Source organism: Cygnus atratus, chromosome 14 (genome assembly GCF_013377495.2).
Source record: "Cygnus atratus isolate AKBS03 ecotype Queensland, Australia chromosome 14, CAtr_DNAZoo_HiC_assembly, whole genome shotgun sequence".
In the NCBI taxonomy this organism is placed as follows: Eukaryota; Metazoa; Chordata; class Aves; order Anseriformes; family Anatidae; genus Cygnus; species Cygnus atratus.
Window position 1 is genome coordinate 2,287,533 of NC_066375.1, and position 25,575 is coordinate 2,313,107.

The window sequence follows — 25,575 nt, forward strand, 5'->3', positions numbered from 1 at the left end:
GCCCCTGGTTGCAAAAATGACTGGCAGTCAAGTATATGGGCATAGATACTTAGGTTTTTATCTTCTCAAATCTGTGCCTCTGCAAATATACCAAAATTGAATATACGTGTTCAGAATACGTGGTAATACTGACGGCACTTTAAAAAATGAAATTATAGAGCTTAGTGTTTAAAAGATATATGTCCAACTAATGCCAGTGGGAATTTGTTTATAAGAAGTTTTAAAATAGGTGTCCATTGATCAATTTTGTGCGAAGATCTTGTTGCTAGAAATGCTGCTGTGTTAGTATTCTGTCAGTGTCATATTTGCTGTGGACTATGTGTTGCTTCATTGACCTCTTCCAGGGTTTTGTTGTTCAATAGATGGATATTTTGTATGTTAGTTTGAGGGATTACATTTAGCACTAAAAAAATTCAACGTTTACATCAATAATGACAATAAATAAGAAAAAGTGTAAGGGTGTAGCTCTCATTGCCAAAAGAATATCTGAATTGCCACAGTGACAACAAGCAAGTTATAAAAACATTCTTGGTGATCTTGTGATGGAAATTTTAGCATTGTCCATGCTAGCATGCCTTCTCAAAACCAACCCTTTTTTAGGAGGTCTTGTGAACATGCAGAATATTTAGTTCGTTAGTTTATCATCAGTGTAAATGTGTTTGCTTAATAATAATAATGAATAAAGCAATTTCTGCAAGTCTGTGTATAATTGCCTTATACTTCCAAGTGACACATCTTGTTCAAATTTTTGAATTTGAACAGAAAAATGAATTTCATGCTGGCTTAAATTAAACAGAAGTGATTGAAGGAGTATTCTGTGGAAATTGAAATTTTGAAACTACTTTTTGTTTTTTTCCTTGCCTTCCATCTGTTTTGGAAGGCTATTTTCATTCCATTACATCATTTAAACTTTACATGAAAAAATACTGCAAACGATTCTTGTGTGATGCTGCTTTTTGGTGCCAGTATTGCTTTATCCTATACTGTTGCTTCATGTGTCTGCTCAGCGTGATGTCTATATTGCCATCTATTGATGACAGCAGAAATGTGTCTACAGACATTGGGTAACCAGCGTTGTTACTGAATTATATGATTATTTGGTCAATATTAACTCCTGAATTTTGAAAAAACACTTGCTCTCATGAATTCACAAGAAAGACCAAATGCTATAAAGTAAGAGTCAGCCAGCAGAGATGGAAGTAGTAATCCTTACTTCCTTTTTTTTTTTTTTTTTCATATTTATATTCTCCACCTGACATACTGAACTGTATGCCAGGATGAAAGTCCATGTTACAATATGGAAATGAATAATCAATCAAATCCCTTTAATTTTATCCACTCACCCTGGGTTATTTTTCCTCCATGTGACACTGTTGGTATCAATGGTCTTACATTGCCTGTAGTTCATTGGGAGCGTCATAAGTAAAGAGAGCAAATGCTAATTTTTTCAGAACTTGCGATCATAATTCCTGTAGCATGGTGTTGCTATTTAACTGGAGACATTGAACTCTTTGTCTGATGGATGTCTTCTTTTTAGGCTACAGAAAGTGAGATGGGAGATGTTGATTTAACGGGTCTTCCAGAAGCACCTGTAGACTCTGAAGATGAAGAAGAAGAAGAAGATGAAGATATTGACAGAACTTCAGATCCACTTCTGGGGCGAGATGTTGTACGAGAGTGCCTTGAGAAAGAGCCCGCAGATAAAACTGATGATGATATTGGTGAGGGGGGGAAAAAAAAAAAAGATCTTTATATAAAACTATATCATATATCATCAGTGAGAGAAGCATGTATGTAAACAGTTTAATGAGTTGATGTTAAATGTATATCTTCATAATTATGGATGATGCTTTCCGGAGACTGCTTTGTTCTAGTGATGCTGTAAATGAAATGATCTTTCTCTTACTATCCGAGAGAGTATTTGTTCTGAGAAGCTAAGTATTTAAAAAACAAAAGAAAACAAAAAACTAGTCTTTGAGACTCGTAAGATGTTAAGTATTACAGTTATTGTGCCAGCTGATATAAGGGTAGCAATGTAATTTTGACTGCCTGTAACTATAGAGTTAATCATTGAATGTCAAAGAGACCGTACTAGTCCTGGAGTAAGATAAGTTACATAAGCTTAATTGTGCAAAACATTTGAAATTAATTTATTGCAGCGTCTAACTAGAAATTGATGTTAGTTTAATGGTAAAATTTGGGTTATGCTATACTTCTGATTATTTCTCTAAACTCTGGAAAAGCATTTCATGCTCTTAACAAGCTTATAATTAGTGTACTGTAAGGATATTTTTGTTCTCCTAAATGTTTGTAGTTGAAGTGCTTGTGCTCTTAGCTAGATTGCTGCCCTAAGAGTCGAGCAGTGCCCGATCAGGACTGCCGAGCCAACAAAACGCATACTGGGCTCGTTCAGCTGCAGGCACTAAAAGAGATTGTAATACCACTGAGCAATTCCTTCCGTGAATTAAAGTGAGGTTTAATATACCGGTGGGAGGGTAAGGTATCTAAGGAGCCCCAGGGCCTTGCAGTCTTCATACCAATGTTTCCTTTGTCTAACAGAGCAATTATTGGAATTTATGCATCAACTCCCGGCCTTTGCAAACATGACTATGTCTGTAAGAAGAGAACTTTGCTCAGTGATGATATTTGAAGTAGTAGAGCAAGCAGGAGCCATCATACTTGAAGATGGACAAGAAGTAAGTAACTGCACACAGCATGATTTGAGCACCGAAGGTAGAAGATCAGCGAGGGCATCTGGGCGAGGGGGCTGGGAGCCCCCTCTCTGCACCACTCCCGCACCTGAAGGCTAGGGAGTCTTTCTCTTACCATGACTCACCTCCAAAATCCTCAAACCTTAGTCCATCACTTAGTAACATGCAGGCTGAATCTAACGGACTTCCCTGTTGAGGACTTCAGCATGGTTGAGATGGACAAAACCAGCAGCGTTCTATAGTTCATGCTGTGGATTGTTATCAGTTTAAGTGCTAATATCTAAAAGAGTTTGTTTATAAGGGTTTTACCCGTAGCACAGAAGAATGCATCATTTCCGTTGGTAAAATAACTCTTTTGTTATAATATAGTTTCTTTTACATACCAACATGGAGATGTATCCTTGAACAATGTATAAACTTAACATCTAAACAAATCAGATCTAATAGATTATGACCTTTATGTCTAAATTAGAAGCAGTTTCTCTCCACATTCAGATGTTCAAAGGAGTGGTCGGGCTCCCAATGTAGGTACTCTGAATCGTTACCTTGAAGTCTTTCCCTGTCCTTTGTTCAAGAAACCTGGAATGTCTGTAGCAGTTCATCACTCCACGAGGACTGTGTGGACTCTAGTCTCTGTTAGTGACCAAGTGGGCATGTGGGGGAAGAGTGTTCGTGCTCACTAAATAGTATAAATATACTGTAGCAATTAGCACGCTAATTAAAAAGCAGTCTATTCACCAGCATTGCTCCCTACTGAATTAATACTGAAACGAATAAAGAATGCTGAAAAGCATTCTTGTTTCACTCAGCTTTATTGCTTGCCTTACAGTGCACATTTCTAGTGAATTAAACGTTGCAAAGCTGTGGTGGCAACAAACTGGAGACTGCAAGAATAAGCCTTTCTGAGATAGGAGTGTTGGAACAGCTTATGAAAGCTGTTGAATGAGCTTCATTTTTTAATTTGCTTTTTTACTCCCTCTAGCTCGATTCTTGGTATGTTATTTTAAACGGCACAGTGGAAATCAGCTATCCTGATGGGAAGAGTGAGAGTCTCTGTATGGGAAATAGCTTTGGGATTACTCCCTCTCTGGAAAAACAGTATATGAATGGAGTGGTCAGAACCAAAGTAGATGATTGTCAGGTACGATCACATTTCTATAAAACTACCTCATATTTTTAAACATCTAACAAAAGAAAGCAGACTAGTTGTATCTCAAGGCATGATCTTTATTCAGGAGCAGAAAAAAGGATGTTGGTGTTTGATGGGTCACGAGCTCTGCTGCTGTTAGATTAGTTGTACCCTCTTTCAGTAGCTGAGATTTATTTCACACTGCTATTATGTGAGAAACAGGAACTTCTACTTTGTGCTGAAATGTAATCTTAGTCCACCCTAGTCATGCTATGTATGTGATTGACGTGCAGTAAGAACAGATAAGCAGAAAATAGACATTTCCACTTCTTGCAGATTTTGTTCTCTATATGTTCAACCTATTGAGAATAACCTTTTGGAAATGTAAAATGGTGACCAGTTCCATTGTCTTCTATTTACAACTTTCTCATGTAATTGAGCAGAACAGACTGGGGCTGGTAACAAATGCTGTGCAATGGTGTTTCCATCAAAGCAAGCCCAGACATAGGGCAGGGGGATACATTCATGTTTTAAACATTTATTAACAATCATGTGTTGCCTGGGGGCAGTTTGTGTGTATAGCCCAGCAAGACTATTGGAGAATTCTGAACCATGTGGAAAAAAACACTCACAAAGTCGAGGAAGAAGGAGAAATTGTTATGGTAAAGGAGCACAGGGAGCTGGACCGCAGTGGAACCAGAAAAGGACACATAGTTATCAAGGTGAATTTCTTCCCACGCTTTCTGTTAATGTTAATCTATTAAACCTTTAAAACCAAAATTGTATTTATTAATAAACTAGTACACACGATCAGTTTTATCTGTCTTACGTCAAAGATTTAATTCAAAGGAATTTATATTATTCTACAAATCTACTTCCATCTGCCTTTTAATACAGCTAGACCTGTTCGTCAGATATATTGAGTTTTGTTTTGGGAGCACTCCTTGTGCGTCCTTATGTATTGGTCCATTTTTTTGTAGTTTGGAAGAAGAACTGAAATTTTATTATAAACAGAGTTATGGGATGTTACTGATTGTTCTGGCCCATTATTAGCTATGCAAAACATTTGGTCTGGGAGAAGCTTGAAGACTTGATTTAAATATGTTAGGTTTTTTTTCCTTCATTTTTATAAAACTGAAAATTGGAAAAGGCGTGTACTGCTCACATGGTTTTATGCTGAGGTACTCTCTAGAGAGAGGTAGTGATGGGAGATATCAGCTTTATTTGCATTTAATTTTTAAGGCAACACCTGAGCGACTCATCATGCACTTAATAGAAGAACATTCTATTGTGGATCCAACTTACATTGAAGACTTCCTTCTAACGTACAGAACATTTCTAACAAGCCCCTTGGAAGTTGGAAATAAACTGTTGGAGTGGTTCACGGTGGACAGCCTCAGGGATAAGGTTGGTTTGAGACTAGAGATTAGTATTTGTAATGAAAATTTCTCCAAATTGATTCCTTTTCGTATCACTAGCGTTATACTGCAGCTATTTTTAAATGAACTAATTTAAAGCCAAGTATTTTTTTAGTAATATCAAGGAATAATCCTGCACTCTCCAAAGTTAGGTTTGTCACTGCTTTTCTTCTGCAGAATGGTAAATACTATTTTCTATTTAATTTTAAGATGTAAATGCCAGTCTCTCTGAAGTCCTTTTCCACTAGCAATTCAGAAATTGTGTTCGTGATCTCTTGAACTTACTACTTTTGTTCTTACAGCAGCATTATGCTTGTCTTCCATAATTTTCTTTTGTAGAGCTTTTCAGTGTATTGAGCCCATTTTATTAGAGCAGCTTATTACAAAGTGTACTTGAAGTAAACTGTGCTCAAGACAGATGAAGCTGATAAAAACGCTTCTGTAAATAGAACCAGGTTCAACTCTGTGCAGCTGTACATGCATGAAAAATATACCTAACCTGGAACTTGTATTCATGGCCTATTTGTTGAAAATCACAGCAGTAAAATTCTTAGCCAGCAGTTTTGTATGTTCTAGATTTGAGCTGAAAGAAACTCAAACTATCAAAACAGCACTTTTTTTTTTTTTATGGTGGAGAAAATTTGCTGGGATCCTTTCCTATGGTTACTGCTTCACCCCTTTTTCCATGCAGCACATTTTAGCAAGTACTGCTTTTTAAGAACAGGAATTTAAAGAAGGAAAGTAAAGAAAAACTGTCTTAGCAAATAAAGGAGGAAATCACTTGTTGTTAGAAGAGAAGCTGCTACAGATTAACTTTTTTTTTAAAATAGAATGGATGGATAAAATAGTTGCCAGACTGTCTTTATCATGAATGGTAGTAACTCTGTAGCACATAAAAAAGCAACCCAAACATTTAACTTAAAAAAAAAATAATAAAAAATCAGAAGAAAGGTCTTTTGTTTGTTTTACTATTACAGCATACATCCTAGAAAATTCCTAGGAGAGGAGGTAATTAGGATGCTTTAAAAAGATACATTTAATAAATGGCATAAAGAAGAGATAACCGAAGATAGATTTTTGCACCAGTAAGTACTAGGTGATGTAATCAGCTAGCTACAAAAATTTGTTTCTTAGTTCTTCATTTGACTTCACAACTAAAGGAAATCAGGAAATGATTTCAAGTGCAAATGGTTTCTGCTCCTGTTAACGGATGCATTAATCTGTCATACATTATTCTGTCATGTCCTTGTATTCTTCTTTGCTTATAGATTAAACCCTATAGGAGAAAAAAAAAAAAAAATACCTTTATGCATCATTTTTTTTCAGGTTACCAGAGTGGTCTTACTGTGGGTGAACAACCATTTTAATGACTTTGAAGGTGACCCTGCTATGACTCGATTTCTGGAAGAATTCGAGAAGAACTTGGAAAATACGGTAGGAGCAAAAAAGAGTGACTGTCACACTTTCTGATGTTATGCATTTTCATTTTCCGATGTGTTACCAGGGATTAACACATTTTAGTTTATATGAAAGCAGTTAATGGGTTGCTTTTAACATGTGTGTATTTTTTCTTAAATATAAATTTAGGTACAAAGCTCCTATAAGATAGTACATATGGCACTCATTTATGCATCTTTGTCCTCTTTTGCAGTAATGCAAAGTTTATTTAGTAAGATTTGAATACGTAGGATCATAATTTCTTTTTCTGGCACTTTATTTTTTTTAAACAACTGTTTCTCCACTTCTAATAAAAGAAACATTACGCTCCATTTTATGTCTTCTATGTTACAGAAAATGAAAGGACATCTCAGATTGCTGAATATTGCTTGTGCTGCCAAGGCAAAATGGAGACAAATTACCTTGCAAAAGCCTTCTAGAGACTCACCTCTCTTTTTCAGCCTCCTTGGAGGAAGTGACAAGGGTTTTGGTATTTTCGTAGAGACCGTGGAAACGGGCAGTAAAGCAGCAGAAGCTGGACTTAAGCGTGGTGATCAGGTAAAAAGAGCAAAGCTAATTTTAAACATCCACCTTTTGATTTAAAAAGAAAAAATCTGGTTCAAATGACTGTAAAAAGTAAAAAAGAAAAAAAAAAAAACAACCAAACAACCCCACCGGCAACAAAAAACCCTCTCTCTATACATCACGCTATTTTGATACCACAGTTCAGCTCTAGGTTTGTCTGTTAAGTATGTGTTTCTGTTAAATAGTTTTTGAAATATTTCAAAAACAGAGTGGAAAAAGAAACCAAGTTGTGGTTGTTTCAGGAAACTTTCTTAAAGGAGTTGTAGTTAGGTCGAAGCCATCAAATCGTTTGGTTGGCTGGTTTCTCATCTAGCATGCAGCATCACAGTTTGAGGCTGGTGGAGCCTCAGGTCACAGCAGCTGCAGGTCTGCCCTTTGGTTATAACATCAGGTCTGCAGCTGGTGATCTGCTGCTTTTGTTAGAGCTGCAGTTCCTAACTGCAGGAATGGTGTGCCTATTGCAGAAGATAAATTTGGTTACAGTAGTTGGCAGGTAGTGATGGAGGTCTTGGCTTGTTTACAGGATGCAGCTTTACTGAAGTGATCCAAATCGTGATTTTACAAGGAATATTTTCATGCTACAACTACTGTAAATATGATATGATAACTTCTGGAAAGTTTTTAATGTGCTTGTGTTATTACATTTATATTTGTAACTGTTGTAACTCCGTTATAGACAGCTGTTGTAACAGTTCATTTTGTATTTCTTCTTAAAGATAATGGAAGTAAATGGACAGAACTTTGAGAATATTACCTTTGTGAAAGCTCTGGAAATCTTGAGGAACAATACTCATCTCTCCATTACTGTAAAAACAAACATTTTTGGTGAGTAGACCTTACATGTTTTCCTGTGTATGTGACTAAAAATTCCAGTCCTTCTGGCTTCAGAAGTGCAATAGGGTTTCAGCTTTCTTCCAACTTGCTCTAGAAGTGAAAGAGTGTGCAGGAGTCCCCTCATTGTGCCTCCGTTTGCTCGGATATGTTTTCGTGTGCCAAAGACTTGCACATGGGGTGGCGCAAGGCCAGCATAGCCAGCTCTCTGCGCCCTGAGAAATCCTCAAATGACTGCTTAAGTGGCTTTAGTGTCCCTTCATGTGATATGGCTGACGCAGAGCCAAGGGATCTGGGCCAAAATATTTTGCCAAGAAACAGCAAAAATGTAAAACTGGATTTTCATAAAACTTTTTATAATGGTTGTAAGAACGGTAGGACAAATTGCCGTTATATCTAAAATCGATGAGGGAATATAAAAAGTGGTGTGGTATATAAATGTTAGCTTTTAATTGTCAGTGTGAGTATAAACATATTAAACCTCTTTTAAAATCTCAGTCAAACCATCTGTTCTTTTTCCATAATCCTGTTCAGGAAACAGAATAACCATAGCTACAGAAAGAACGAGACAATATGTACAAGACAGATTCTTCCTCTGTAGTTGTTTTATCTGAGAGCTAATGATGGTTTCCTTCTCTTATTTTCTTCCTGTGGTCACCTGCCCTTGTTCTGTATGGATTTTCTTTTCTTTTTATGATTTTCTGGTTATTTCTGTGCAGGTTAAAAAGTTTTAAGATCTTAGCAGTTGCTTATTATCATAATTCTAAAGAGGCATAAGACTGCTGTAATCAGTGGTCTAGTCTAATATCAAACAACATAAAATAAAGCATTACTGCAACCAAGGCAGTGATAGTTACGTGCAAGTGGATTTTAACCTCTTCTCCTGCTAGCTGATAAAACTTCCAGATGATTTCTCTGATATGTTTTAATGAATTCACGTCTCGAAGCTTTTTTTTCAACTGCAATACTTATTATTCTGTCCTTTTGAGTGCCTGGTGCTAACAATGAGCAATCACCATTCTTATATGTGAATTTATATAGTGAAGACATATAGCCATAAATTGTGTTATGTAATAGAAATATGCAATTTGACTACGAGTATAGATAAAGACCCGTTTTTTGCCTTATTCCTAGGGACCATCTTGGAAATCAGCTCTGTACAGCCCTGCGTTTTCCCAGTACCATGATTTCAACAGAAAATAACAAATTTCTGACAAAGATTTTAAAACAAACAAAACATTATGTGTTAGTAAACCAATTTGAACAGTTTGTTTTTATCTTTTATTTGTGGGAAGAAGCACAATAACAAAGACTATTTTTTTTCCATAGAATTACATCTTCTAGGAATGTCAGTAATAGACTGGCTTAGCTTGATAAATGCAATAGGAAATTTGATGCACCTTATGTATTACTTAAAACAAAAAGGTGTGTGGGGGGAGGAAACATCAGTCCATCCTGAAGTTGTTCTTGAGGAAGCGTCTGCATTCTGTTACCTAAAAGATGCAGACAAAAAAAATCAATAAATATATAGAGCTGATTGATGTGAACGGAATGGTTCCTTGTTATTGATCTTAGTGAAGGGTAGAATAGCTCTTAAATTTGCTGTGGTATGTGCTAATTTCAAAAGTAGCTGGGAGAATCCTGCTATGCAGAGTGGTTCATGATATTGATTAAACATTTAGGGTTACACTTTCTGCCAAGGAACTCCAGAGCAAAACTTAAACGGGAAGAGAGCCACACCCTTAGAATCAAAACTAAATGTAATACAGAGCCTGGCTTGGCAATACATTACGTTTTTGGTTTTGGACTCTTTGGTTCACTTTTTCTGTGGGTATGTGGTTTGAGGAAAGAATCATGTAATGTGAAAGTTTAAGTGTGCAAAGGTAAATCACAATGTTTGTGTCTCTTCTTACAGTGTTTAAAGAGCTGCTCTGCAGGATAGGGCAAGAGAAGAATGGAATTCCACATATTCCAAAAATTGCAGAAAAGAAAAACAACCGTTATTCCATCCCAGATATGCCTGGAGATGTGGAACAGATGTTTCCCCGTGAAAAAGGAAACAAAAAAATGAAAGCAAACACTGTATCTGGTGGGAGAAACAGAATCAGGAAAATTTTAGACAAGACTCGATTCAGCATCTTGCCTCCAAAACTGTTCAGGTGTGTCAAACTCTTCTGGTCAAATGGTAATTTTTCCTTAATAAAGCTGCTTAGTATCTTCAGTCATGTCTACGCTGCTTTTCTTATATTTTAAATGCAGCAAATCTGACCCATAACTGCAGAACAAGGCCAAAATATCTTTTGTCTCCCAGTGAACAGTATCAGATATGCTTTCCTCTCTTTTTCGAAAGCCCATCTACGACGTGTAATTAAAACATGACTGCCGTTATTTTTTCAAAAATTCATTCATCCCGAGATGAATATAAGGATCTTCACACATCTAATCGAAACAAACCTGTTTTGCAGTGACGGTAGCGTGAGCCAGTCGCAGGATGACAGCATTGTTGGGACTCGGCAGTGCCGGCACAGCCTGGCCATCATGCCTATTCCGGGCACGCTCTCTTCCAGTAGCCCCGACCTGTTGCAGCCTACAACTAGCATCCTGGATTTCTCTAATCCATCAGGTAAAACAGCAGTGTTAGCTTGATTTATAGGATAATTATAAGGCAGCTGGTTTGCGGGGTGGAGTTGCATCTTTTTACCAGCTTCAAACATGCTTAGTGCGGTTACCTCTTTATCTTGTGATCCTAACAGGTCCAAACTGGTGATTCACTGAAAATGCAAACTGCCCAAACCCCACTTGCCTGCTTTTTTGTAATGTGAGGCCTAGCTTCTTCTTATAAAGAAATGCGTTTTGCCACCTATAAGTATCTTTGATTTACCAGAGCTCTGGTGGAAGCAGGTTGTCCTCCTCTGCGCCTGTCTGGTTTTATCTTTGCCCAATATCAGCAATCCTGGTGATTTGACTTCTCCATCCACCTTCTTTGAATATTTATTTCAAGCAGTATGGCAGGTAGAATAAAACAACTGCAGTACCAACACAGCATTATTAATTTTTAGTGTTTTACAGACATTAAGTTCATTCAGTTGTATGTCTGAAAAACTGGCAAGTGTTTTGAGATTTGTAGTGTGGGCTTCCATTGCTGGTACTTGTAGGAACACAATTTATGGGGTGGCTGCAGGAGGTATTTGTTATATGCAGCTGCCTGTAAACATGTAAAGTCAGAATCATGTTTCCCTATTTCAGATGTAAGTTCTGTGCATAATTATATATTTTGTAAAGTGCCTTCTGGCTACGACTTATGTTTATGTAAACTTGCAGATTTCCCCTTTAAAAGGGACAAATATATCCTATCAAATGCATAAATATCCATAGCAAATAAGTTCCTTTTTTTCCTGCAAATCCAGTTTCTTGCTGTCTGCATGAGTGAGCTACTCATGTGTTCTCTAAGAATATTCATTTAATGCTATATAAGTTACTGCATAATATGAGCTGTGGATAACTGGTCCTTACCTTTACTTCAAATTTCCTAGAACAAGTATACAGTCATTTTTGAACAGCAGAGAAAACCAAATTATTTCTGACCATGTAATACATACTTGATAAGTTTTGTAAACATCTAAGTCTCGATTTGGTGTTGACACAATTTTTTTCTTCTTTTCTGCCTGCAGCTGTTGGGTTTTACTGTAAGTATCCTGATGTATGGCATCCTGAAGACCTTAATATTGCATGGCTTGCCTATTAGACCTAACATGTTGCATTGATGTAGTTATACTGTCAGGACATTAGGTAGTCATGTGCCCTGTAGCCTTCCCTTTAATAAAAGGAGTCTGTAGGTTCACCTTACGGGCGCTGTAGTCTCATGTCAGGCTGCTGGACTGAGGCTGTGAATACCTGCATTTTATTCCCATTTCTGCCACTGAACCACTGAATGACCTTTGGCAGGTTACCTCGCTGGGACCTTGCTTTACAAGAATGAAATTGCTTACATCCCTTTTATAGAAATTGAAGTTTTGGATGATAATGTAGCTTGAGGTTTAGTTTGTTGTTTTGTTGGACTCTGTATAACTAAAACTTTCTGCATGCAAACTGGAAATGTGTTTTGTATTGTAGCCATGACTTGAATCATGTGTAGAAAAGAAAGTTGTACTAATATTTACCTGCTTAAAAGAAAAGACCCTAAAGATTGTGATTGTCACGTGATTGTCATACGAGTTTCTATAAACTGGTACTTATAAGATACTCTATGATTTGGTTGCATGGTGATTTCTTTTTTTTCTTTTTCCCAATTGCATATTATGTTGCAGTTTTGGCATTAAACTTGAGTGTGTTCTGATTTTTAGGTATGTTAATACCATGATATACATGCTTTGGCTCTCTGTTAATTTTTGATGGTTTTTACGAGTGTCGGCATTTCCCAAATTATTCAGTGTATCACTCACCACTTTCACTCTGAAATGAGCGTGTAACGCTTATTTTCCCCTTTTATTGCCCCCATTCACGTCAGCTAACCCCAAACCATTAATGTGACTATTCTGGTATGACCATATGTGGTAGTCACAATAACGAAACAGTAGAATTAGTTTTCAGTCAGATTTTTTTTTTCAGTGTAAAGCTTGACACCAGCACAGGACAGTGTGCCCCAGGATGCTGGTCCCCTCGGGCAGGGTCTGCCTTCCCACCGCCTTCCCCAAGGCATCTGGTACCCTGCCTGGCTAGCCACAGTCTGTGGGCATGGCACTTACCACTGAGGTTATTAAAGGCTGGTCAAATAACAGGGAGAAGGTTATTACAGCCAAGACCTCTACAATAGCCCTGGGCATCTCTGATACGGGACTTAATGACACGTTCACATCAGACATAGATTTTTGGATAGCTGCAAGCTTGGAGGATGTGGCTGAGGGCTTGGTGAGAGCCTTCCTCCTTTTCAGTTCTGCAGAAAACCCATGAATGTCTAGTTGTCAGATTTTATGGAGGGAAAAAATGGCGTTCCCATGAGCTTTTACTTAGCGTGCACCCTGACTTTTGACAACTTGTTCTCCCCTGGTCAGCTGGATTTTAAGAATCAAATCTTCTGTAATAACTCTAATGGAGATAACTATTTCCAAGCATCAAGTTGTAAACTAAATGTGTGTTTCTTTAGATATTTGTTTCCTGATGTAGGATGCCCCAGATAAAGCTGTTCTCTGAAGCATTTATAATTCATAAAATGTGTTATAAATAAGTGCTCTAGCAAAAGAATTAACTGCTGGCAGCAGCTTAGTTTAGCGTCTTCAGGTTGAGAGAGCAAGTTTACAGCTAGATGCAAAAGCAACCAAATCTCCCTTCTCCTCCACGTTCCTTTGCCCACAGCACACGTCTGTGCTCAACAGCTTCCCAATCACAGGAGGAGCACTCGGGGCACTTGTGTCAGTCCTGGATCACACAAAGACAAAAGAGCCAAAAAGGAACAGTGCTTCCAAATCTTTTGACATGCTGGGAAGGACAGTGTACAGGACAGTAATATGACATGTGGATGTCTTGTGCTTTGTGGTAATAAGCTAATATGTAAGTTCACTTGTGGAATTGCAGAGAGGAGAAGTCCTCTTTTTCCATTCAAATTTTGTTGAAAAGAGTGTTTATTTAAATGAATATTTATCAAGCGATAGAGAAAATGACCTTTTGTCTTTTCACGGGAACAGTGGTTCATATGTTAAAGGTGCTTTTCTGTTATTTTAGACATTCCAGACCAAGTAATAAGAGTTTTCAAAGCAGATCAGCAGAGCTGTTACATTATCATCAGCAAAGACACTACAGCGAAGGAGGTTGTGAGTCACGCAGTGCACGAATTCAACTTGACGGGAGCCCCGGAGACTTATTCCCTCTGCGAAGTGTCCGTCAGCCCTGAGGGAGTCATCAAACAGCGGAGACTTCCAGATCAATTCTCAAAATTAGCTGACAGGATTCAACTCAATGGACGGTAAAGGCACCCTTGTTTTGATTTCAGTTTGGATTTATTTGACTTTGCCTTTTAGAATTGAAACATCCAAAAGAAACATTGGGGAATGATGTTTTAATGAACAGCGTTTTAATGAAAATAGGTGTCTATTAAGAACAGACAAGTAAATGTCAGTAACTTACTCTCCCTTCACCTCTTTCATTCCTGTTTCACGTTCCTTCTCCATATGCAAAAACCCCTCCCTGACTTTACAGCAAGCTCTCTTGATGACAACTGAGGTCAACAGGTTAGGATAACAAATATAGTGGCTTACACTTAAAAAGAAAACTTGTATTTCTTCTGACTCTTTCCATGTGTACTTCAGGATTAAAGCATACAATTAATTTCTCAATGATGTCATGTTGCAATGAACTGATAATAACCTGAGATAAATTCTTCCATTTTTATGTAAACTGTTATGAAAGTTTTCAGAAATGTAAAGTGCTTCAGCTTTATCTGATGTCCTGATCCATACCAGAAAAAGGTTTACTACAGTAAAAAAAAAAAAAAAAAAAAAAATCTTTAGTTGTCTTTGCTAGGCAACAGAGATTTATGAGGAATAAACTTCTGTGTGTCTGAAAGTGAACTGCTTTGGACCATGCAAATGAATTTTCCAGCGACATTTTCATTTCCTGAATACTGTGAGCTTCATGTAAATATTAATATGTCATACAAATTTATGTGAGAAACCACACTGAATTTGTGTAAGAAATGGAGAAATACATTAATGAGAGATTTCTCAAGACTAACATGCATTTAAAATGTTATTTTACTGCTAAATTTACAAATGGAAAAGTAACTGACCTTTTTCTGAAGGTGAAAACTGCAGCGTGTTACTGAGTATGGCATAGAAAACATTAGCAAGGAAGTAGACTAAAACAGCTTTCGAAGTGCTGGAGAATGAGGTTTTTACTTCAGAAATGGTAGTATTTTATAAAAGCTGAAATACAAAGGTTGTGCTGTCCCTTTCTGCCTCTGTCTTTGCCTCTTATTCTCGAACGTCAGCGAGGTGGAAATGCTCTCACGTGAACACCTCTGTGGTGTCAGTAATATCCAGGCTGATTGCTATAGTTCAATGTCGTTGTGCTCACAAACCCTCTGAAGAGTCTCTCTAACATTTTGTTGCAACTCATTTGTTCATAGGTATTATCTAAAAAACAATATGGAGACCGAGACCTTATGCTCAGATGAGGATGCCCAAGAGCTATTGAGAGAGAGTCAAATTTCCCTCCTCCAGCTCAGCACCATCGAGGTCGCCACTCAGCTTTCCATGAGAGACTTTGAATTATTTCGTAACATCGAGCCTACGGAATACATCGATGACCTGTATAAGCTGGACTCCAAAACAGGAAATGCTCACCTGAAGCAGTTTGAGGATGTCATAAATCAAGAGACATTCTGGGTTGCCATGGAAATTCTCGCAGAGCCCAACCAACTCAAACGAATGAAGATTATTAAGCATTTCATTAAAATCGCCCTCCACTGTCGAGAATGCAAGAACTTCAATTCCATGTTTGCGGTTATAAGGTAAAGTACTTCCCATTTGCCAGATCTGATTTCTGGTGTTAAAAGCAATTTTGTTGATCTAAACTGAAAAAAAAAGTGTATCTTGAACATATTACCGATGGTGCTGGGTAGTTTTGAGAGAATTGCCAAGCTTTTCAAAATGCTTGGACAAAAAGATGTATTGTCACTGCATTCTTCTCCTTCCTCAACCTCTGAAGGTCAGGCTCATTGCGGTGGCTCACATGACTGTCTCTTCCTTAACTATCACGTAGCAGGGAAAGAGAAGATTTGGACAAAAGTGCTGTTTGAGGAACTTCAGGGACCTGCTTGAAAGTTGCTGCCATTTTCTATGATTCTGGCACCCAATTTCCCTTTTTTCTCTCACTGTTACTTTTCAGTGTGCACTGAGTCATATCTGCAATGATGAGATTTATTTTATTTCTTCCTTTCATTGTAAGGACTTCCTCAAATCAGTCTTGTTTTAGTTTAATTTTCCTTCTCATTCTTTCCAGTCATCTGCTCGCTTCTCTATTTTTTCTCTTCATTTGCACGCTTAGACTTTCTCTTCTGATTTATGCTAGATGCTGCTGCTTTGACTTTAACAGCATGAGTCCAACATTTCCTTTATTTGCGATTATGTGATAGCCAGATTGTATTTAAAAAAAAAAAAAAAAGAAAAGCACTGTGATTCATCAGACAGAGATCTGGATTCATGCTGTATCCCAGCACCAGTACTATCTTTGCAAATACCATTTTATAATATCTTCTTCCATGTCTAGCCAGTGTAATGAATGATGCTAGTTTAGTTATACAGTAAAGAATTAATAAATTCCCTTAAAAGGTACTGTACAAGCAACCACGAGGGCTGTGGCTACTCATTACCTGGTGAATGCAAACGTGGATACTGAGTGCAATTTCTGTTCCCTGCTTCCTAAGCTGTCGTGGTTTATTCTATGTGGAGAAATGGCTGTTCTTACTCCTGAGTTCAGCCTCGTGATGCTGTGACTGAAGTGGTCTTTGGTCAAAAAACAGCAAATGGATTAGGTTTTTGTTTTGCCCATATTTCCAGAGGAATATGTTTCTGTTAGCGTTTGCCACAGGGATTGTCTTTCCTGCCTGGCATTTCATGTTAATGCGATGCCATGTGTTTTGTGAAATAAGAAGATACCTTCTTAATAAGTAAGAGGAGCTGTGGGGGGCGTATGGTAGATTTTTCATGTGAGAGAAGGCTTTGTGACTTTACAATAGCACGGGGAGAACTCTATGGAAAAAAACAATTACAAAATAAATTTTTGAAGCTTTCAAAATGAGAAAAAAGAATCTTAAAACAGTAAATTCAATATTTGTATGATTCTAGGTTTGATAATGAATGCTGGAGACTGTCACTTTCCAGTGCTGCAGCTACAGGGACTTTGCAAGCGTTACCAAATTTCTTGGGCAGAGTTGGTAACAAATTATGGTGGGGGTGGATATAGCTTTTTTTTATTGGAGCAAGCGAATTGTGGATGTTATTACTTAATGAGAACTAAAAGTAGCAGATACGCTACACTTTGTTATAATGCCTTCAATCAGTGCTTATTTATAAATGCTCCAAACATTTTCCTCTTAAATCTTTCAGCTTCTGCTTGGGATAAGCTGTGCCCTGTTTCCACTTGCTACAGCAGCCATGTATTCACCTCATTAATTTTTCACCCTTTTTGTCCTTATTTTGAGGTATATGTTTTTTACAGGAGAGAAGTGGTTCTTAAATTAACTGGGCATTGGTGCTGTGTTATAGAGGGATTGTTTTGGCAAGCTGACTTGAAAGTCGTACTTTGTGAATAAGGAACAGTCACACTTTTTACAGTTCTCTTTTTTGCTTGCTCACAAGAGTGAGCAGCAGTGTTTTTGTGATGAACTTGCAACCTGGCATCCACCCAGCTTTCAGTTAACCTTGTGAAAACTGTTTTTAATCTCTAAAAAAGCCCCCACAACCCTTCACTTCCTTACCAAAGGGAATGAATGATTCCACTACCAGCTAATAATGAAATGTGTCTGCCTTGCAGCGGGTTAAATCTAGCTCCGGTAGCTCGTCTCAGAGGTACTTGGGAAAAGTTACCGAGCAAGTACGAAAAGCACCTCAGAGACCTTCAAGATCTTTTTGATCCATCTCGAAACATGGCAAAATACCGCAACATCCTTAGCAGTCAGAGCATGCAGCCTCCAATTATTCCACTCTTCCCTGTTGTCAAGAAGGATATCACATTTCTACATGAAGGTAATGTCAAACATGGAGAAATAATAAACCAGGTATTGAATGCATTTAGCCCTTTCTTCACTGCTCCCTGATTCAACAAATGCCTAAAAGAAAGGTGCTGTTGGTGCGGTGCTTTTGATGCATCCCTTTTAGGAGTAAAATGAAATATAATTGCGTGCATAATAGAAGAGACTGATCCCAGGCAAAAATTAAAATTTTGTGTTTTTAAAATTTTGAAAGCAGTGCTAAATCGCTATGATAAAGTTTAAGATGAAGGAGTTGGTGAGTGTGCTGACTAGTAATCACACTACCAAAGAAATGTATTTCTCTAACAAAAACTTGTTGCTGCAGTGTTTCTAGATTTTCATTCGATGTTGTGGCTTTCAGACAGCTACGATGATATAACACCTCCTACTCTTGCTTTCAGCATTTTCAAGGGGTTTTGTTTAAACATTTCGTTTTTTGCTCCTTACAGAGAGTTCTGTTCACAATCGGTTAAGGTGAAGCATTCCCAACTATACCATATTCTTGGTTTTGATCTTTCAGAACTATTTTAACTAATTGCATAAAGTGAATGCTGTTGATGTCAGTTTTATTTATATGATTTTAACATCTCAGTCAATGAATTTGGGCATAGGTCATGTGGTCCTCTTTCCTCCCACTAATACGTGTTATTTCAGAAATAGATTAGCAAAAACAATGCTGGATAGTGTGAGTGGGCCTAACTGTCATTTGTGTTTTGCCAAAGTTTCTTGTTTTCCTGCTCTTTTGACTAAAGCAGTCTTGTTGGCAGGGAGGGAGGAAGGCTGATGTGGGGGACCAGAAACACATTGCCCATAAAAAAAAAAAAAAAAAAAAAAAAAAAAAAAAAGAAAAAAGTGTTCTTACTCTTTGTGTGTGTTTAATTACGCAGGAAATGATTCTAAAGTGGATGGCCTGGTAAATTTCGAGAAACTCAGGATGATTGCCAAAGAAATCCGCCAAGTTGTCAGAATGACCTCAGCAAACATGGATCCGGCCGTAATGTTCAGACAAAGGTGTGCAATTTAGAAAGCTAGTAGGACTGAAGGTGTCTCAGAGTGGGTAGGGATCTGGGTTTGCGTGTGCATTGTTCTGTTAGTATTTCATTGTGTAACATACCATTGACACTGACCATCAGAACCAAAATCTATCAAGTTATAGCTGATAGATGCTCCGAGGAGTTACTTTTAATGACTACTAAAACAATTTGCCTTCATAAAGCAAAGGAGAAAAGGCTCAATAAAATATTAATCAGTAGAATTTTGGGAGAGGTGTAGTATCAGATGAAAATCATATATAAACAAAACAGAAATCACCCATATCTAAATCTGAAGTGTTGCTTTAAAAAAAAAAAAAAAAACTTCAATGATAAAGTATTTCTAAAAAAAAAAAAGTAACTTAATTATTTGAAGCACAGCTTGCTCCACCTACATAACGTTTTGTATCTTGAGGCTGTAAGCAGGTGGAGAGTGTTTTCTTGTCTTAATTTTTCCTTTTTTTCCTTATTCGTGATATCATCAGGCTCTGTGTTAACAAACTGCAGAGTAAAAGCACCACGACTTCTAATCTGATGTTGATTAGCTCTAGATTATATTTAGTGGAACTAAGTAATTTCCTGGATCTGTTTTGCTTCCTCCTGGCTGAAGTAAAAGCACCAGCGGCCCCATTGTGTCTGTGTAGGATCCCGATGCCACCTCTGTGGCCTCAGTGTGCAGCCCAAATGGGGAGCTGGGGACCATGAATCGCTGCAGCTTCTGCGTGGAAAAACAGCAGGATAACCTTTCGAGTTGCCTGTTAGCCTCTTAGCGTGTCTGCACTGGAGACAGAGGCAGTTTCCCTGCGGTCTTATAATGGTCAGGATTCCCAGATGATAATGAATCCTGCTTGGTTTTTGTTTTCAGGGCTGGCTATCGGCAGACATAAGAATTTTGATTAAGATTGGTCAGATAGAAGTATGAGACAAAAATAACAGATCCCTTGTTAACACTGTTTAGAGATGGATTCCCTTCAAAGCAGAGGGTCACCTTCATGCTCTTGTATTTGAACTACCCAAACTTCCCTTTTAACATAAAATTATAAAGTTCCTTATCAGTAAATTACGATTGCTTTTTAGAAAACGTGATGTTTGCAGATGAAATTGATCTATAAATAGACTTCCCTGATTCTCTTTCCACCTTCTGAGACCTAATGAAATCTAATCATTAGCTGAGTTTAGTAGTAGATAAATAGTTACCCTTTAGTATCTTTTTCAGAATTACAGAAGACATTTTAATGACCATAATTTAAAATGTATATACTGACATAAAATGCATAGGCATCTAATACTAGCGATAGTGCCAAAGATTAAACGAAAATAATTCCATGTTTTCATCATTTATATTCATTTTCATTGCCTCTGGTGTTTGATCTATCAGTTTGTGTTATGAAGCACCAACAAATGTTTTTGAAGAAGATTAAAAATGAACAAGAAAAGATGTTTGTTAGTGGTAACATGAGACTTGCTAACAAGTTCATTACCAATTAATATAGAGCATCTAGTTTTTCAGCGGGTATTTGGCAAACAGCTTGTTTTCCAGCAAGCAATCAAGAGAAAATAACATCATAAACTCGAATGCTGATGATTTCTCATACATTTACTGTGGTCCTAATGCATATAATAAGTTAATGCAATTGCATTTTCTACAATATGAATAAGTTAAAAAGCCTTTGCTTGCTCCATCAAAATTGAGTTTGACTTACGGGACATACTTAACAAGAATATTTAACGTGAGTTTGGTTTTTAAATTCGGAGCTTAAACTTAAAAATAAACAAAAAACTGATAGATGTTCTTCCATGTTGAAGTGTTTGAACGAGTCCTGTCCTTGCATTCCATAAAAACATTGTGTTGTTGTGTGAGAAGAATTTGCTGTATAGAGATCTTTTCTTTTCTGTTCTTTCCTGTCTACATCTTTCTTCCTGACTCTCAACTGTTTTATTTTTTTCCTGTGCTTTTCTGTTCAAATACATGCTTCAATGTATATGGCTCTTGCTTACAGGAAGAAGAGGTGGAGAAGTTTGGGGTAAGTGTAGAGATGAATGCAACTAAGATAAATAAAGATTATGCAACTCTTAACATACTGCATCCTCCTCGTTAGTGCATGCACCTGAAATACAGCATGCATTTTATTAACCCTGCAATACATATATTTTGGAAAACAGGAATAAGGGATTTACAGTCAATTTTATACTGCAGCTATAAAGATTCTGAGTTGCTTCTGTGTGTTGGATAAGTTTTTTGCGTTTTGGCTTACTGCATAAAGAAAAAAGCTGCTGTGCAGTTATACTGGAAGGTGAACTATTTTTGGAAATAAATAACGTGGTCTTTACATGTAACAAAGTTTTAAGCCATTACGCACTTTAAACTGTAAAGATGAATTGTGATAATAATATATAAATTCCCCTTCTGAAGTTTGAATTTAAGCTTCAAATTATTTGTTTTTAGTATATATTAAAATGTATTTCACATTTCATACACCAGAATCCTCACTGAAGTTTTATATGTGTGAGGATTGACTCTTGAAATGACTACAAATGGGAGTAAAAAGATTGCCTAGTGAAGTAGCTGACACTTCCACATAACAAGTGATTTTAAGATGACACGGTAGCAATATTTTGTGTGTTCTTATGTGTGTTTTTGCACACGACCTGTTATCTGTGTTCCTCAGCCTATGTGCCTCTGCACTTTGAAACTCTGCTACTTTACTTATTATGGGCATCTGGTTTAAAGCCAGCTCTGCTTTAGCGTGCCAGCATTTTGCAGGGAGGACGGATGCAGGAATGCTCCCGGCGGTTTGCTCTTGCTGCAGTTGCCTTGCAAGCCTCAGAGGAAGCTTAGCGTGGCAGAGCCGTTCAGCAGCAGCGGGCACCCAGGCTCAGACTTACCCTGCCAGCAGTGAGGGTGACAGCAGCAGTGTCTGTGCTAGGCGGACAGGGGAGAGCAGGCTGGGATGCCAGTCCCTGAAGTGAGCTCAGCATCCTGTAGATGCCCCCAAGGGGGAGCTGGGCTAGCAGTGGTCGGTGGTCAGCGATCACCTGCACCCAGTGCCGCTCTCAAAGAGAGTGCCTGGACCCCTCTAAGCACCCCGTCCTGCTGTCACTGCCTTTCCTCCCAGTAGTTTGGTTGGTGATCTCTAGCCTTTGGGATTGCTGTGAGCACAAATCAGTGATAAGAAATTATTTTTAAGGAAAATGGAATTAAAATGATTCAAAAAGTCAAGTCTAGATTTAAAAGAAATGGTGTACTTATGAAATAAAAAAATACATATATCGTTAACAGAAAGATAATTTATCTTCCTATAGAACAGATAATAGTTACCTGTAGGGGAGATCAGTGACTCCTTGGTTCGAATGGGTGTCAACAGTCCATCGTGACATCTCTTGCTCTTTGCCTGCAATAGTCGTAGCTTTTTATTTAATTAAGCTATACATTTCCACTCTGTTTTTAAGCTTATATTTTCTCTTAGTTTAATTTATTGAATGTCTCAAAGTATTGCAGGCAGGTGTCGTCCACCATTTCTTTGTTTTTAAACTTAGTGTGTTTGATACTTCAGGCTTATTCAAACAATATGTTTAATTCTAACTCTTAGCTATTACAGTTCTTCTCTGCTGGAGTTTGTTTAGTCTGCCACTTATGGTTCTGTAAATGCACCCAAGATTTTGATAAGTAACCTTACTAAGAATTTAGCCCTTGAAAATAAAGTTAATTCTGTGATCTCCATTTATTAAAATAAAATAAAATAAAATTGGTTAGGACAGAGGTGGCCATATGACTTTTAAAGTTGAAGCAGAGTTGATGTGTATATTTAACTATATCAAGGTCAATTGTTTGGTCACTGATTCAGTGTAAACAGGAGTGACAGCCATGAATAGTGATTGATGTGCATTAATGATTTAGTTGACTGATTTAGTTTTGCTTCAGTTGCTGATAGAATTGGCAGCTCAGAATTAGGTGTATTCAGGAGCTTTGTCTTTCATAATTGTGAGTCTATACATGTCTGAGTATATGTGTGTCATCACTGCCTTCCTGACCTCTGTTGGGATACGATTTTTAATGAGCTGCTCTTCTGTGGGGTTTTTACTTAATTGGAGAAAGAAATTAAGTGCGCAACAAAATGTACTTTGCATATTTAACACAGTTTTTCCTTACTTAAGCATAGTCAGAAGCTCAGTTTTCTAAGAGGATTACAGTAGTCACTCACTTGTGTAGTCAGCTGGATTGTAAGAAGTTTCTGACGTAAGCCTGAAGCATACAGTGGGTACCAGCTTCCTTAAACCAACAAAGTTATCAAGTTTATCCACTATTACCGTCTGCAGAAATAGCGTGGGTTTTGCAGAACAAGCCTGTGATTCATTAGCAGAGCAAAATGGGTACTTTACACAGTGTTGCGCCTCGTCCTTGCTAGTTCCACACTTTCATGTGCAGTCCTTTCCTAGGCTCCAGTTGCTGCTATCAGTTTTACCAGAACATTTTAAGACAACTGTTGTTTTAATGCTGTTCATCTTTTTAACTCATTTGCATCAGCATGCACTAGCCCTAACTGAAGATTATTAATCTGCTTTGGGGTGTGCTACTTAAGCTCCTCGTTGCTGTCGAGAGCCGAAAATTGACCGCTTTGCTCTTTTCTTTTCTAGGTCTCTGAGCCAGGGCAGCACGAACTCGAACATGCTGGATGTGCAGGGAGGCGCTCACAAGAAGCGAGCCCGGCGCAGCTCGCTGCTCAACGCCAAGAAGCTGTACGAGGATGCCCAGATGGCGAGGAAGGTGAAGCAGTACTTGTCCAACCTGAACGTGGAGACAGATGAAGAAAAGATCCAGATTCTGTCACTGCAGTGTGAGCCCGCGTATAGCACTCGTAAGTATAGTGATGTGTAAGGGCGGCATTACCACCAAATTGGTGAAAATGTTGTTCCTTCCCTAGAAACACTCATTTAAGATCTTTCTCTTCTCCCTTCAAGAAAAATTGCTCTAGGAAATAGCTTGTTTGTCAATTCATATCTTAACTAATATGGTTTCAGCAAGCCAGCATTTATATTCTGGTCTTGGTTGAGCTCAGAAAACTTCAATGATATTTTTTTAATTTTGACCTTTAGTTCTTAAACTCCATGTCTTTTTAGCAGTCTGGAAGGGAATTCAATAGTACATTAGCTATATTCTTGCCCTGCTGTCCTTGTACAGAATTAGGAAGGATAAAAGTAACGTTTACCATATGAACAGCAAGAAAATGAAGAGACAAAATCAATATAAACTGCAATGACTTACAGCTTAGAATAAACAAAGATTGCTGAGAAGCAGAAGTCAAGTCAGTATTGACTGATGGGATTGACATGGCTTGACAGTCAAAAATAGAGGACTACAGCAGGAAAGTTTTCATAATTTGAAGTCCTGTGCAACTGTCCAACTAAAACTATTATCTGCTCTCTTACACAGTGCAGTAAATTCTTATTTCAAATTGAGAAGAGGTAATTTCATTTTATTTTGGTTCTTAGAGATTTTCAAATGCCCCAACCATGGAGTTGTCTCAAAATAGAACAGTAATAACCTTACTAATCAAAATAATGTTTCATGCTTGTCCGATGTACAACTGCAGCATTTTAAGTCCTTTTTGTCCTCAAATACCATTTTATCTGTGATGAGATAAGTTAAGATCATGAATAGATGACGACATCTTGAAGATAAGGTTTTAGGTCCTTTCCATTATTCAGTATTAGGAGTGCATTCCTGTTATTTCCCAAAGTGCCTCCCTATGCATTTCTTCTTAAATAGCAGTGATATAGGAAAAGGCCATACTTAGTTCCCTTTTTGAAAATGTTAAATCGTGTTTTCACACGGATCTTATGCCTGAGGTCGCAGGACATCACAGGCAGATGCAAGGCATCTATATGCTGATAGAGGTATGCTTCTCGTGCTCTGTTCAGCTACGTAGGTAATGGAAGATATGTAATGGTGTTTTTATGCACTCTTTTTTTTCCCGCTGTAGAAAAAACAAAGCATGCCAGGATGAATTCTTAATAGATGATATATGTGAATACATAACAGGTGGTTGTATTGCGCCCAGGAGACGAATATAAATGTTATGAGGTTATTTTTCAATTCTTTTGTATTAGGCAAATATGATTTAAATAAATATTGTTTGTACAGTGCTAGCCATAGATATTTGGAAGTTAAAATCTGAGAATATATATTGACTGTTTTACTCCCAGCAGTTAAGCAAATCAAGTCCTTTTTTTTTTCTTAAGCTTCAAAAAAGGAAAATGAAGGCTAAATGTACTTGCAAGTAAATGTAGAAGAATGTCATATTATCAAAGTACCTATTTAAAAAAAGGTGGGGGGGGGAAGGTTGGTAAGTACGTAATTTGCAGAGCTAGCAGAAAGAATGGGGAATGGATGTGGAGCATGGGGGAGCATCTCCTTGTGATTTTTTTTTTTCCATTGGAGCTGGAGAAATATAATGTTCCAGGGGGAGGTGCTCTGCACGTGGTGTATTTGCCCACATTATATATATAAATTCTGATGGGGTAGATTTGAGTCAGGGATCCTGGTATGTAGTTTTGGAGATGGTTTTTGTGCAGATAACTTTTTCTACTCACGTTCAGAAAAGTAGGAGGTGTACAGCTGCCCACTCATCTCAGAAGTGAAATTCTGCTACCTTTGCTAGCAGAAACAATGAGCAGAGGTTAATCTGCA

General features: G+C 37.7%; 1 protein-coding gene across 4 annotated transcripts in view; it reads left to right on the forward strand.

The window, feature by feature from the left end:
• The window catches only part of RAPGEF6 (Rap guanine nucleotide exchange factor 6), a 125,185-nt gene that overhangs the window by 80,397 nt on the left and 19,213 nt on the right, over positions 1–25,575 (forward strand). The window contains exons 8-24 of one of the 4 annotated variants that reach the window (XM_035560757.2): positions 1,538–1,721; positions 2,560–2,696; positions 3,694–3,852; positions 4,410–4,562; positions 5,083–5,247; positions 6,585–6,692; positions 7,050–7,253; positions 7,997–8,105; positions 10,027–10,270; positions 10,577–10,734; positions 11,783–11,797; positions 13,830–14,070; positions 15,232–15,615; positions 17,640–17,851; positions 18,744–18,867; positions 20,888–20,911; positions 23,523–23,743. In XM_035560757.2, the coding sequence (XP_035416650.1) occupies positions 1,538–1,721; positions 2,560–2,696; positions 3,694–3,852; positions 4,410–4,562; positions 5,083–5,247; positions 6,585–6,692; positions 7,050–7,253; positions 7,997–8,105; positions 10,027–10,270; positions 10,577–10,734; positions 11,783–11,797; positions 13,830–14,070; positions 15,232–15,615; positions 17,640–17,851; positions 18,744–18,867; positions 20,888–20,911; positions 23,523–23,743 (2,842 nt within the window). The remainder of the gene's footprint in view (positions 1–1,537; positions 1,722–2,559; positions 2,697–3,693; positions 3,853–4,409; positions 4,563–5,082; positions 5,248–6,584; positions 6,693–7,049; positions 7,254–7,996; positions 8,106–10,026; positions 10,271–10,576; positions 10,735–11,782; positions 11,798–13,829; positions 14,071–15,231; positions 15,616–17,639; positions 17,852–18,743; positions 18,868–20,887; positions 20,912–23,522; positions 23,744–25,575) is intronic. The other 3 variants (XM_035560760.2, XM_035560758.2, XM_035560761.2) reach the window with 3 other exon arrangements.